Source organism: Pinus tabuliformis, chromosome 3_1, assembly GCF_031772625.1.
Source record: "Pinus tabuliformis cultivar Carrire ecotype Pingquan chromosome 3_1, CPIR1, whole genome shotgun sequence".
In the NCBI taxonomy this organism is placed as follows: Eukaryota; Viridiplantae; Streptophyta; class Pinopsida; order Pinales; family Pinaceae; genus Pinus; species Pinus tabuliformis.
This window is the reverse complement of record NC_142301.1, coordinates 932762782-932777939: the sequence shown is the minus strand read 5'-3', so window position 1 is coordinate 932777939 and position 15158 is coordinate 932762782. Positions and strand designations below refer to the sequence as shown.

The following is a 15158-nucleotide window of genomic DNA, read 5'->3' as shown; positions in this document are numbered from 1 at the left end:
ATTTTTGAAGATTCACTGATTTTTAATTGTTTCAAAACATCAACAGAATCTTAATGATGTGATTAATTCGAAAGACATTTATCTACAATATGAATCATAAAAGTCTTAAATTAAACATATAACATATTAATTTTTTCCTTGCTTTAAATTAGAAATATTTATATAAATTCAACGTATTAAACCGACATATAAAAATATTAACAAATTGTCTTACCTTACACCTATACATCACTCCTCCACTAAAATGGTCTAAAACATATATTGCCAATTAATGTAAAAATATTTAAAAAAGATTTTAGGAATTTATAATTATATATATAAAGTGAACCTGATGTGAACCAGAACAAATCATTATATTCCGTGATCGCTATATTTCGTTCGGGGAGGGGCTCATAGAATGGGATTTTATCATCTCCAAAAACGATTTTAACACTTCACCAAGCAAAAGTCAGGAACGGCGGCTTCCTCGACAAGGGCAACGGCATCGGGTTTACAGAGACTCATACCCTTTCCTTTACTGAACTGTGGCTCGCTTCGATCTACAGAATTTTATCCCCATAACGTATGTATTCATGTTCCCCCTGTAGAATCTTGTACGCAATAAAACTAGAAATGGGTGTCCCTTCTCGACAAATGTAATGGCAGATCGATTAGGGTTTTTCTTTTTATTTCTGTATTTTATTCGTAGAAGGGCAATTTTTAAAGCATATATATGACCGAATATTCGAAAATTTCATCAAACGTCAGTGATTTGGAGTTAAATCTAGAAATTGTTTTCTAGAAATTGTTTTTCGTTTGGCCGGAAATTTTAGTTTATGTGCAATAACCTCCTATTGGCTTTGCGGGTTGCAGATTTTGTCACTTGTGCGGAGCCAAATTCGGCCCGTGTAGATAAATATTGATCAAATCACAGGGAAGAGAGGAGGGTCTGGGCAGCAGAGGAATACAGGCGACAGGTAAGGAGGATGGCTCACAGACTGCTTAGAGACACAGAGGCCGATGGCTGGGAGCGCTCTGATTTCCCCATTATATGCGAGTCCTGCCTCGGTGATAACCCTTACGTGCGAATGGTAAGTCTGGAACTCATTATGTTTCGTTTTCGGTTTATTTTTCAAAATCCTGATACCAACTTGGTCTACAAGACCATTTTAACACAATCGAGAGTTGAATATGGTTATAATTTAATCAAATTTTGATTAAAATCCTCACGTTTTAAACGACGTCTCTCTTTGGGTGTGCCTGCTTGTGTGTTTTGCTGCTTGTATTCATACCAGTATATCCATAAGTCAGGCTCTTCCCATGGTCACTGTGAAATAAATTCAATGAATGCTAAAATAACATTAGCATAATATCAACACAACGCACCAGTCTTCTTTTTCCCATTTACCATTTTCACAAACCTAAAGAGTGTCTGAGGATAAGGAGTAACGAGAGATTTCAACTGTTTGGTTAACCTAAATTTTGCCGATATATTTCTGGTTTTGTCATTTCTCAAGCAGCAGCGTTTGTCTTCCGTGTTTAATGTATTTAAGATTTATATGATATGGTTCTATATGTAGATCTATGGTGTATTATTGTGTGTTTGATGTAGGTCCTTTTTCTAAACGTTCAAAAAATTTACATCGTTATGTCTATATTTTATTTCTTTAATGATAGTTTTTCGTTTGCTCATATATACACTTGACCACCTGTTCCTATTGTGGGGGTCTATGGTTGGCAGGTGACTGACATGTTATGTGACGTTTGAAAATTTGAAGGTTATAGTTGCTTAGAGTTTTAATATCTAAGCCAGAACTCTAATTTGGGATTTTAACGGGCTGGTTGTTCCTTTGTGGTTTTTTGAAAAATGGGTGGCATTGGCCTGGAAAGCGACTGTGACTGATGAACTTAACTTTAATCTTGAAGGTAGAGCTCTCTTTAATAACAAGTTTGCAGGCAACGGGGATTTCAAGGAAGTGGTGGGGATTTCTTCTGGAGATGGTATCCAATATTCTCATGGAGAATCCTGGCCTACTTAGAATACCTATTTAGATTAACGTTAAAAACTCCATGGCAATGCCGGAGTGTAATAGTTACACTCAGATACAGTGTAAACTGTGCGGCAGAAAGTGCCCAAAAATACGATTTTTATTTCCTTCACATTTATATTTGATGCCCATGACTTTGCCATCTGCTTGGAAGTTAGAACTCGGTGGCCAGCTAATAACCCATGAGTAACTTGTGGATGAGGGTATGATCTGTGAGAACTTGTGGGTCTGACTTGATGTTGGAGACTTGGACTTGCCTGCAGAGAGTCAGAACTGAGACCATTTTAATTCAACTTAGCGGCAGGGTTGAGCAGATCTTCACACAAGAATAGTAGGAAGACTTGGTGATTTTTTCAACTATGATTTGGATAAGGCTGCTATACTTATGCTTGAAATGATCTAGCTTCACTCTTTTCAAATATCATACCAGTTTTTTCCAAGAGCTTATTCTGAGGAGACTGTTTAACTATCTGCCTAAAGTCAGCATAGTGGCCAGGAGCCGTCTTGAATTCAGAGGTCCAAATTCCCTTGCCAGGCACCCAGTGTACCAGACAACACACCATGATCCATGTTTAACCTGTAGCCCATTCTCGATATGAAAATGTTTGTCTTTACTGTTGTAGCTTGTACCACCTTTACCTGCTATTTCTGGATTGACTTTCAGGGTATGATTATATTCCACCATGTGGTACACAATAGCTTAGTTGAATTGAGATCATTGACCATGCTAGTTTCTCTTCTAGGCTGCTAGCTCACTTTAATGTTCATCAAAACATGAGAAAGTGGTCAAGAAGTATGATCTAAATTTTTTAAAATTTTGAGGGGTGCTGTTGTTTACAACTCTGATGTACTGTCTGTAGGAACGACACAGTAGGCAAGATTGAAATTATACACAACACTGTTCACAGTAATCAGACCTGGTTGTCAGTGAAGATGGCAACGTGGTTTAACAAGTTAGGTCCCAGGAAATAAGGTGCTTCTATTCTTTTTTTTGTTTAATGGATCAGATCGTGAAATCTGATTTTGCTTCAAAATTTGATAAACAATATTGCTGTCACATGGGGTTTTGATTTTTTATTTGATTTCAAAATGAAGAATGCAATTGTTTGTGATGCAATTGTCTGTCCTTTCAAAATTTGATACAATAGCATGAAGTTTTTGATTTTTCATTTGGTTTAATAATGAAGAATGCATTGGACTTTTACTGTGTAAAATTTGTTTGAGGTTGGATAATAGGATAGGCTTTAGGTCAATAGTTTCGAAAAGCCTATCCTATTATCCTCTCTTATTTCTCTAGTTATTTTATTGTATCATTACTTAAAACATAAAAGAGATCGTATATTCAGAGACTTGGTCAAGTTGTTATATATGTCTTGCGTTTTAACAAGCTAATTCGTCTTTTAAGTACTTTTGTCATTTCAGTAAGTAGAGATATAGAATAGAGCCATGCAAGGAGAAAGAGAAGATACTATTCTCCAAAACTTAAAAGCTATGATGCATGAAATTGCTTATTTCAAATTTTAGCGCTTGTGTACTATGCGGAATGTATATTTATATATGGCTTGTAAAAGCACTGACATATGTGGTGGAATTAAGTTTAAATGATTTTTTTTGGGTGCAGACGAAGGCAAATTTTGACAAAGAGTGTAAAATTTGCACCAGACCATTTACAGTTTTCAGGTGGAGACCAGGCCGTGATGCAAGGTACAAGAAAACAGAGGTTTGCCAAACATGCTGTAAACTCAAAAACGTTTGTCAGGTGTGTCTGCTTGATCTCGAATATGGATTGCCAGTCCAAGTTCGAGATACAGCCTTGGCCATTAACTCCAATGAGGCCATTCCGAGGAGTGATGTTAATAGAGAGTATTTTGCCGAGGAACAGGATCGCAAGGTGCATTTTTCTACTCTTGTCAATCTATGAATTCTATTTTATGTAGGAAAATCATTGGTAGATTCCAAGTGTAATGCTAGTCTCTAACTGCATTTTATTTAATTATTTATCATAATATATATAACTTCATGTTTTATGTTGTTTTATAGAAGGATTCTCTGTTTTGCAACTTCTACCTGTAGTTTTTTTGGCTCTCATTTATGATTTTGTAATGTTCTTAAATATACACACATTTCTTAACCTTTTGCTGAATAAATTCTCTTTAGAATCTAGCCAACCTCAAAGTCCCACAGAAATAGAAAATTTCAGGTGCCATTTTAGGCATTGTACTTCTTTTTTCCATGGAAAAATTTGTGGGAAACCCAATGGAAGCTTCTTCACATTGCCATTGTAATAACACATCCCCTATTGTAACAAGTTGTCCCAGGACCAATTTGACCCCCTGTTCTACATCATGCAAACTTTTTCTTCTTCTCACCCTCACTTCAAACTTCTCTATCCTTTCCTTCTCTTCTTTTCACCCCTGGGCAATGTTATCAGAATCAAATCGTCAACAGAACTGGTAGACTCCCCTCCCCCCACCCCCAAACTGGGAACTGGTGAAAACTAGACTGAAACTGGTAATACCATACCAAAAAACCCGTTGATAAAAAATATATAAAAAATATTTAAATTTTAAAGGAAAACATATGTATTCATGTGCATCCTTATGAATCCAAACCATTTATACACAAATATGCAAAAGTTCTACCAGTTCCTCTCTGGTTCTGATAACACTGCTCCTGGAAACCTCCACCAACTAATTCCTCCAGACTAAGATTTCTAAACTCCAAACATCTGTCAAATCTACTAGTTCCTCCTATAACTTATTCTTCTTAGCATAGAAGAGGGGCTCTATAGATATTCACATCATCGAGATTTGACACCTTTGATCTGGTTGTGAATGAGGTTGCATATCCTGTCTCCTTTTGCATGAAGTGTCGTTTGCATGAAAAACCCTTGGATATAATGCCAGAACCAGTGGAGAGATGATCCTGAACTGCAGCACCTGCAGTGACCTTAGTGCCTGTTCTGTCATCCTGTTCTACCAGGAGAATTTTGCTTTCTCTTATAGTTAGAGTGGGATAAATATCCTTTCTAGAAGCCCCCTTGCCATCTGCAGTTCGAATGTTACTAAGGTTTGTGGAGGGAGCTAGAATATGATCTCTTGTTCCTTGTTAGACTCCATATCCTGTGACACTAAGTCTCATTCCAACATGCAAATAGCTCCTCCTTTGACCTGTCTCATTCCAATGAGAAAATAGCTCATCCCTTGACCTGAATACAGAATAAGTCCTTCTACCCCTCCAAATAATCCTCAATTTCTTCCTCCATCATTATATTCTCGTTCTGTTGTCCATTATACCATATTCTTGTGAATGGCATGAAATCCTTTACACTGCAGATGTGCAAGTAGCGCAATCCAAATTCTGGGAAATTTTATGGAATATTGGCTTGCTGGTATTTTAATCATTTAATTCTGCAAAATGCCTTGCAATGTAGATTAAGAATCAGTGGTATGAGGAATTGGCAAGTATATCTAGTTCATTCATCCATTAAAAGTAGAGCATGAAGAGGTATTACCAGAAAATTTCTTACATAAAAATCATGTTCATTGTATGAATTTGCACAGGTAAATATGAATAGCAGAAGCAAGTTAATAAAATGTTTGAGGTCTGAGGATCATCCTGAGTTACTAGGGAACAGATCCGGATCTGGATTATGGATCTACCAGACTTTTGAAAAGCTAGGATCTGGATGCTGTGGGGAAATGTCATGTATAAGAAAAGAAAGTACAATGAAAAGAAAAAGAAAATATATTCAAAGTTAAGAAGCAAAACCATTCATGAATCACAAAATTATAACTGAAATAATTAGATAGTTTATAACTCTGAAGACCGAAATCATGATGCTTCATGCTTTATACAAAAAGGATAAAATTGTAAATACAAAACACAGTCTTATCAATCATCACACTGTTGAGAAATCAAGGGCAGCTAGATTAGGGTGATTTCTCTTAATTTTGATAACTGCTTGTGATGTTCTTTTACTTAACTTGATGTACCTGTAGTTAGCTTTTTCTTTACTTGATTATTATAGTGTTCTTTTATCATCAAACAGCTACCAAAGCTTGAAGATCAATAACACAAGACGACCCAAGATATAGGCTGTAAGCCAGTGCCAAAACCCCTCCTCTTGAGAGGAAAACCCACAAGAATTCTTCTCTTCTTTTAGAATCTTCAAATGATGAATTCCAAGGCCTACAACCCAAGACAAAGACCCCTCCAAGACCAAGTCAAACTTCTCCTTGATGAACTTGCTTCTCACAAAGTCAACCCAAGTCAAACTTGCTTCACAACTGCTGTGACTTCTTCCTTTGACCACAATTTTGGACCTGCAACTTATGATGGCAATTTTCGGCCTAGCTGCAGAAACCCTAGCTTCACACGTGTGGGAAAAGATGGTGATAAATGTCTCTTTCTTCCTTTTGAACCCCAAACTTCAGCCTTCTATAGTGACTGCAGTTTCAGTCTTGCTGTTGCAGAAGATGCCATAGTTTACTCGCATGTGTGAGATGATGTAACCCAAAACAGTCTCAAAAATGCTTCGATCTTTTTTCCTTGAGTTCTTCTCTTCTTCGCTTGACTTTAGTCTTCTTTTTTTGTCTTTTTGTGAGCTGATTGGATTGTCTTCAAGTGAGGTTGAATGCCTTGTCTATATAGCCTTTTCTTGGAGCTCAAACTGTCATTGTGAGGCCGACTTGTCATGGCTAGGTTGACTGGTCTTCTTGTAAGCTGACTTGTTCTAGGAGGAGGACATTTGACTCTTTTGACTCTAAATAAATACATTTTACATGATAGAACATGCCAAATAGGGTCTTTACATATGACAATGACGACTTTGACTTTTTGACTTCATGACTTCTACATAGCCTTTTCTTGGAGCTCAAACTGTCATTGTGAGGCCGACTTGTCATTGCTAGGTTGACTGGTCTTCTTGTAAAGCCGACTTGATCTAGGAGGAGGACATTTGACTCTTTGGACGCTAAATAAATACTTTTTACATGATACAACATGCCAAATAGGGTCTTTACATATGACAATGTCTTCTTTGACTTTTTGATTTCATGACAAAGCCCTAGAAGCACTTAATGGGTACTTGACCTATAAATAAAATGACCTTGAGCATGAAACCCAAGCTACAAAATAAATACTTGATCTAGGAGGAGGACATTTGACTCTTTGGACGCTAAATAAATACTTTTTACATGATACAACATGCCAAATAGGGTCTTTACATATGACAATGTCTTCTTTGACTTTTTGATTTCATGACAAAGCCCTAGAAGCACTTAATGGGTACTTGACCTATAAATAAAATGACCTTGAGCATGAAACCCAAGCTACAAAATAATAATAATAAATTTTGTTTTTCTTTTACATCGAATACATAAAATCAATAGTACATGAGATATTATGAAGACTGAACCTAGTTACATTTTCCAACACACTCTATTGATGTGATAATGTAGAGTAGGTCTAATGACACATCTCAAAATGAGTCTACATCCTCATCACCTGAATATTATAAATTTACATCACACAAAATACTTGTCTTCCTCTAAATCTGCCTAAAAGTCTAAAGTTTCCCAGCAGGGTATGATGGTAAATCAATTTCATGCATTGTTTGACAACTTGTTATGGTCTATGTATCATACTGTTCTAAGAGGAGACCTGACCTAGAGTTGGATGGGGTTCCCAGAGCTTCGCCAGCATAATCAGAAACTGAAATTAAATTTTTAAATATCTACACAAAGAAAACTGAAAATTATGTATATACTATATACTATATAATGTTATCTATAAAATGTCTCAGTCCTCTTCCAGAGCTTTCCCACCAGCATAATAAGAAACTGAAAATTAATATTTTAATTTCTTGAACCTTTCCTTGAGCTTTATCATATGCTTTACAGCCTTCAGGTAATTAAGAACTTAGCTATAACTTACCTTAGAATATCCACTGTGTGGGGTTTCAAACACGTGGCAAAACATCCTTTAATAAAAATTCAAAAACCCCTAAAACTCTAATTTTATTTGCTTGGGATCTGGCATGTGAGGATTCAAAAACCCCTAAAACTCTAATTTTATTTGCTTGGGATCTGGCATGTGAGGGTGAGCTGGTAGAAGATTTGTTTTGGCAGCAGTGGATCTGTTTCTGGGCTTGAATGATCCATTTACGTGTCAGATCCCATGCAGATGTGGGTTGATTTGTATTTGTATCTTGATCTGAAATGTGGATCTGCAGATCCTGCTTCAAGCCCCTTCGGATCTGGTAATCCAGTGGCCTTTAAGTCATTGATGGTACACCTTTAGTGGGTAGTTACAGCCGACATTGATGGTTAATAGGTTGCCTTAGTGGTCCCATGTTTAGGGTTTTAGGGTAGCTAAAGCAAACCCTGTGCATATGTATTTGAGGCTTTACCTCATTTGTAAACATCATATGATCTAGTCTGAACATGATTCATTGATTATTTGCATATCGAGGATATTCACTATATTGTTATTCTGGGTTGTCCATATGTGTGGAGACTACTTTCCTAAAGGCTTATTTGTTTTAACTTTATCAGTTGAAAAAAGTTGGTTTAATTGTGTTTGCTGAAAATCTATTTCTTTGAGGTAAAGGCCTATTGTCTGTTGATTCTGCAGGACAGAGCAAGAATAGCTAAATGGATTGATAATTAGTTAACTGGTTAATGTTTGGTTAAATGTTAGCCCTCTTTACGTTAGCTTGCTCTTTTTGAGGCAAAAGACTCATCGAATGTGGCTTTTGCAGGCTAGAGCAGGAATAGATTATGAATCATCATATGGAAAGGTCCGTCCAAATGATACGATATTGAAGCTTCAAAGGACAACACCATATTACAGAAGAAACCGTGCTCATGTATGTAGTTTTTATGTTCGTGGTGAGTGTACACGTGGTGCTGAATGTCCATACCGGCATGAGATGCCTATAACAGGGGAGCTTTCTCAGCAGAATATAAAAGATCGATATTATGGGTAAGCATTATTGTCTAAATATTCTTGATTCAGTTGATTCTTTGGTGTGTTGAAGTTATTGTCTGATATTTTCTGAGGTGCAATCCATAATCATTTTTTGAAGTCTCGCATAACCCCTATATACCCTATATACAAAATTCTGCATGTTTGGATGCTGAACCAGTGTTACCAGACTCTTTTGAGTCAAGCCAACTTGAAGAGGAAACTGAATCGAGTATGTCTGCGAGTTAAACACATATCACATTGACTCAGTGAGTCAGACTTGGTTGTGATTAGTATGTCTATAAGATACAGAGAAAAATCAATGCTCATTTTACCTTTTGTTAACCAATGTTAAAGCCGACATTGAACAAGCTTGTTAACTTCAGTGCAATTCCAGGCCTATCTCTAAAAGTGTCATGACGTTTGGTCCTTTTGAGCCTACCTTGAAAATTTACATAAGAGTGGGCATAAATTCAAAAATACATAAAATTTACATAAGAGTGGGCATAAATTCAAAAATACATAAGATACAGAGAAAAATCAATGCTCATTTTACCTTTTGTTAACCAATGTTAAAGCCGACATTGAACAAGCTTGTTAACTTCTGTGCAATTCCAGGCCTATCTCTAAAAGTGTCATGACGTTTGGTCCTTTTGAGCCTACCTTGAAAATTTACATAAGAGTGGGCATAAATTCAAAAATACATTTCTCCTTATCCAAATTTGATGATTTTTAGGTCAATTTTTGTCCTCTCGAAAAGAGGAATTCAATGCCATAATTATCTTCTTCAAAAGACTTGCCCAAATTGGAATTTGACCTTAGTTGCCAATTTTAACAAATCTAGTTGAAACTCAGAATCTAATGTGGGAGTTTGTTTTGGCACCATCGATTCCATATCACTTGTTTTGGTAATTTGGCTTCTATTTAGGGCATGGGAATTAGAAAGTGAGTGAGCTAAAGCTTTATTGGCAAATAGTGGTTGCACTTAACATCAAAGAGTGTTATTGGGATGTGATAGACAAGATGATAAACTGCCTCTAGTGTATCTAACATACATAAATGAAAGGTTTTAGTCAAGCCTTCCCCATGGTCAATTCTTGACGTTTCTAAGTGTTTGTTAATTTATGAAATCCTATTGTTTTCCTTGTTTGTTAACATCAAAATGGAATTTTCATGTGGCATCGTATTGATGTTTTTCATGCCCTTTTATTATTGATCCATTTTCTTCAATTAAACCGTATATGCTTTGGTTGCTGTAATTATATGGTGTTCTCGATTCCAAGGCTCCTGAAAGGCATATTTATCATTTAAGTGATGTTTTTTGGTTCCAGACAAACATTGTCAGTCAGATATGTACAAGCTCTGAGAGGGTAGTGTCGTGAAAGGAACATCATGTTCTGTTGGCATTCTTTTGAAAGGATATAACAAACTTTAAAAGAAGCTTGAACAAATATATGCATTCTTATATATTGGCAATTGCTCATTACATCATTCTGTTCTGATTGTTAATTGCTAAACTATACTTTTTCTGCAAGGTTGGAGGATGCATATTTTGTCAGGAAGAAAAATAATGGGGGCTAATGGGGCCTTTTCTTGACCATGATTCAACAAATTTCATTACATCGTTAAATTGTTGTCAATATAGATAACTTCCTTCTTGAATTTAATGGTTTTTTATGATTTATCTCTGAGCAGAGTAAATGATCCAGTTGCAGCAAGGTTGTTGAATAAAGCTGGTGAGATGCCATCTCTTGTTCCTCCTGAAGATGAGAGTATAAAGACTCTGTATGTGGGCGGGCTTGATTCAAGGGTTACTGAAGCTGATCTTAAGGACAATTTTTATGCATATGGTGAAATTGAGTCTATCAGACTTGTCTTTCAAAGAGCATGTGCATTTGTTACATATACAACCAGAGAAGGGGCTGAGAAAGCAGCAGAGAATTTGTCCAACAAGCTAGTTATAAAAGGCTTGAGATTAAAGCTGTTGTGGGGAAAGCCACAGGCTCCTAAACCAGAAGTTGAGAATCAAGGAGATGAAGCTGCAAAAATTATTAGTGGTATGCTTCCAAGAGCTGTTGTTTCACAGCACCAAAGCCAACAGCAGCCACAGAACAGTCAGGAACAGCCTTCTCTAAATTACTTCAATATTCCTCCTCCGCCCCCACCATCAGAAAGGACATACTATCCATCCATGGATCCTCAAAGAATGGGAGCTGTTGCTCCAGCACAAGAGCCTGGCAGCAGTAAACAAGGCACAGCAAATGAAGGGCAGGAGGGTCAACATTCTCAAACGGCTCCACACGGGCCTCCAGATGGTTCCTATTATGGATCACAACAGTCTCAAGAAGGTCAATATCATCACTATTACGGGCCTTCTTATGGTCCCCCGCCACCATATCAGCAATATCCACCATATCAATCAGCCCCACCACCGCCACTACCCCCACCATATTATCACCCACAGTATTAACACAAGCACTAATATTTGTTTTCTTATTTTAATGTATTTTCTTTATTATGAAAGAAACGCCAACTTTCAACATGGGATATATGTAATCACCGAGGTTCAAAAGTGGTACTGGTTATACACTTGTATTTGTTTTCCATGTTAAAAACCAGAATCATTCGTCAATTGTCATAATCATCTGTATGCTACTATATGGGGCCAATTATTATTCTCAAATGTGCTTCAAAATTGTCGATCTCTTCTGCCCTTGCATGTTTTGGTTTATTTGTGTGTGCTTTGTTTAGGTAATTAGTGGATAAACTTGTTTTGTGGGTTCCGAAAACCTACTAAAATCTTATTGAATATAGCCATGTGGACACAAAGACCACATGCTATAATATACTTGTAGTACATGAATATTTCAAGCAATAAATTTTGGGAATGGTTAAGTGCTAGAATCGTAGGTTATATGTATATCGTGGTACAGGCTTTTGTTCTCTAGAAGCCGTGGTATCTGCATGTTCAACTATGTAGATTACTTATCCAAATTAAATAGTAGAATCAACTTTAGAAACTTTGCTCAACTTGGAAGGATGAAAGTGAACTTGTTGGTTTGTGGCTGAAGGTATTTATCTTATGAAAATGGTGGCTCCTCGTCTGTACAAAGTTGAACCTTGTATCTTTTAACACAATCCACGCATCATGTTTTATTTCGATTTACGTTGAATAGAACTGTTCTCTGAAATTGCTGCATTTGGAATATGGAATTTAACTCCTTTTTGGACTGTAAGTTTTGGAAATTTGAGTATAATGGTCTGCCATCTCTGAATGGCAGGTGTTTGCGGAATCTGAAATTTTGTAAACGTTGAAATAAGAAAGTAGGCTTATCTTGTTTTTTCGAATCTTGAAATATGATACAGGATACCTCACATTTTAAGTAGGCTTTGGAATGATTAGTTGTGATTTAAAACCTGACCTGTTGGGCTTCCTCCACGTTTCTCAAATAGTTTTCTCCTGGGTGTTTAGTGCACAAGTAACATCTCAGACCAATTCTAGGCAGGAAGTCCTAAACTTGTATTTGAGACCGATTCTAGGCAGGAAGTCCTAAACTTGTATTTGTATATGTAACTGTGTCAATCCAGTTCAACTCCTTACTTTTCTCGCTTATTAGTTCTACTGTTATCTCTAAATACTTTTATTGGTTAAACAGTTATTGTAGTTCAAATGTCTCATGTTGCTGCTTGTTATTGAGGCATGTGAGTTTTACGTACCATTTTATTTAAATAACGACCTATTATAATTAATGGCTATGAACTGATAAGAGCGGAATGAATGACGGTAGCAAAAAATGCTAAATGGTAATTAATTAAAGGACCACAAATGGTTCCGTTGGTGCACGGACAACTATTGAAGTTAAACACGCAACACACTTGAAGATGTTAAAGGAACAGGTTGATTATAGCCTAGCAAAGTAGGTAAATTAATGTTTGCCTCACATCCCATTGATGGATTAATGGATACATATACGTGGTCACAGGATGGCTATAAATGAAATAATTTAATTTAATATTAAATAGAAATAAGAGCTGAATCATAGTAGAAAAAATAGCTGAGTAAGAAAAACTAGTTTAATTATAAAGGGTCAGCTATGCTTTTTTTTTGGGAATGAACCAACAACTAAGATAAGTTTTAATCAAATATAGCCTAATTAAGTTTGTAAAGATGAGTTTTAATCAAATATAGCCTAATTATGTAAAGATAAGTTTTGCTTATACGCCTATGAGAATTTTGTTTTGAGTTTTGAAGCATTTTACAGATATCTATTTCAAAAAACCCTTAGTCATTGTATGGTTAGGTGATTAAGTCATTTTCAGTGATGATTTTAAAATTGTAAAATCAATGTTTGCTTTAAAGCCAATATCACTACAGCATTGTCTATGATTTTCAGTGTGATTTCAAACATTTACAAATACCATTTATTTTTTTCTTACATATGCAACTTAAAATGTGTTTTTGCTTGTTTATGAAGTTTAAAAAATAGTAAGATTGTAGTGCTTATATATTAATGTGCACATTAAAATCTCTCTTTAGAATCTTTGTATTGTAAAATAACATGTATTTATACTGCAAAATTGCTTCAAAACAGTTTGTTTTATTTATAAACTGACATATTTATAATGTAAAACTATTATACTTTGTAATATAATGTTTGCTTTTTTATAAGGAAACCATTGTTCGCGGTCCTGAGTGATTGACCACTACATCCACGGGCAGTGATCTGCACAGATCCATTAAAGACGGGCAGTAATCCACACAGATCCATCAAAGACGGGCAGTGATCCACGCAGATCCATCAAAGACGCAAAGTATATCAGGCCTAACCCCCCAAGGGCATCAGGGGATTTGACCTTGTGACCTCCAAAATAGGCAAGGTACTTAGCAATGAGGGGTCGACCAATTGAGCTATCCCTTGGGACTTTTGGTAATATCATGTTAAATGAATATTTTTTTGGATTTTTTCGCTGTTTATATGATAAACACTGCCCTTTCTATAATTAAGAGACTAAATATTCTAACATCTTTTTTTATTATACTAGGAATAAGTTAAGCTCCTTACCAGAAGACATGTGCTTACTAAAGTATGTAACCTTTTAATATCAAAACATCATGTCTAGATTGGGTTATTAAATATTTTAAAATCTTTCTTTAATTACAATTTTGTTTTTTCACACGCACAAGTTAAACTATTTTCATTTGTGAAAATGACTTGTTTGGTCATTAAATATTATAACACTTTTCCTTGATGATAATTTTGTTTTTCTTTCTCCCAAACAAGTTAATTTGTTTTCACGTGTAGATATTTGGAAGGGTTTAGTATCACCTTGATTTTTAACAAAGAAATGTGAGATCCAAATTTGTACAATTTTTAATGGAGAACAATGCAATGGTTGGTAGGTTCTTGCTCTTCCATTAAATAACCCTTGATCCTATGCTAAATGAGTAACCTATGGTAGTAAGCTTGTTGGAGGGGTTATCATATGCATGTAATTCAAGTTCCAATGAATGGGTTACGAGTAAGCTCGTGCAATTTGAACTAGTTTACCAAATGGGTTATCATATGCACGTTATATATGTTCCTATACCTTGGAATTTTATTTACCACCTTCTTCTTTAATGTCGGTTGTTGTAAATCCCTCTAGACTTTCATCGTCTTGTTGACTCATCCTAAACATGTCTTCTTTGGAGTTTCAGGATCTTCAATAAGGTTGATATTATCTGAAAAATGTCTTTCTCATATCATCCCAATGTTGTATACTGAATTCTCCTAATCCCATAAATCATTTCAATGCAAAACAATTTAAAGTAGTTTTTGTGTATCACTTGTGTATCCATATGTACAACATTAGTAGGTATACATTAAAAGATTGCAAGAACAAAAGGAGGAATATTCCTCCTCTTTATCTCGATTCCAAAGATTGCAGATGCATTTAAGATGGGAAATCCAAAAGTAGTTCCATCATCTTAGTCTTCTTCTTCATTTCTAGCTCTTCCTCCTACATTTGATCCTCTTTCATCATGGTCTGCCTTTGCTTTCCTTTCTCTTTCTACTTGAGTTATTTTCTATTCTTGTCATTTTTATTTCTATTTCATGTCTGATCCAGGGGGATATTGGTGGCCACCTGCCAAGTCCACTTGGACCCCCACCATTGTTTCTT

General features: G+C 35.9%; 1 protein-coding gene across 1 annotated transcript; it reads left to right on the top strand.

The window, feature by feature from the left end:
- Positions 1-354: 354 nt before the first annotated feature.
- Positions 355-11700, top strand: LOC149190829 (zinc finger CCCH domain-containing protein 40-like). Its single transcript, XM_089412276.1, has 5 exons — positions 355-562; positions 853-1070; positions 3649-3918; positions 8791-9014; positions 10692-11700. The coding sequence occupies exons 2-5, from the start codon at positions 966-968 to the stop codon at positions 11464-11466; spliced, it is 1374 nt and encodes a 457-aa protein (XP_089268402.1). The 5' UTR covers positions 355-562; positions 853-965; the 3' UTR covers positions 11467-11700.
- The last annotated feature ends 3458 nt before the right edge of the window (positions 11701-15158 follow it).

Bases quoted from the DNA above. Each gene is read 5' to 3' on its own strand.
- LOC149190829 (XM_089412276.1), top strand. From the start codon at position 966: ATGGCTCACAGACTGCTTAGAGACACAGAGGCCGATGGCTGGGAGCGC. The intron at 3,919-8,790 runs GTGCATTTTTCT...TGGCTTTTGCAG, and splicing joins CCGAGGAACAGGATCGCAAG to GCTAGAGCAGGAATAGATTA. The intron at 9,015-10,691 runs GTAAGCATTATT...ATCTCTGAGCAG, and splicing joins ATAAAAGATCGATATTATGG to AGTAAATGATCCAGTTGCAG.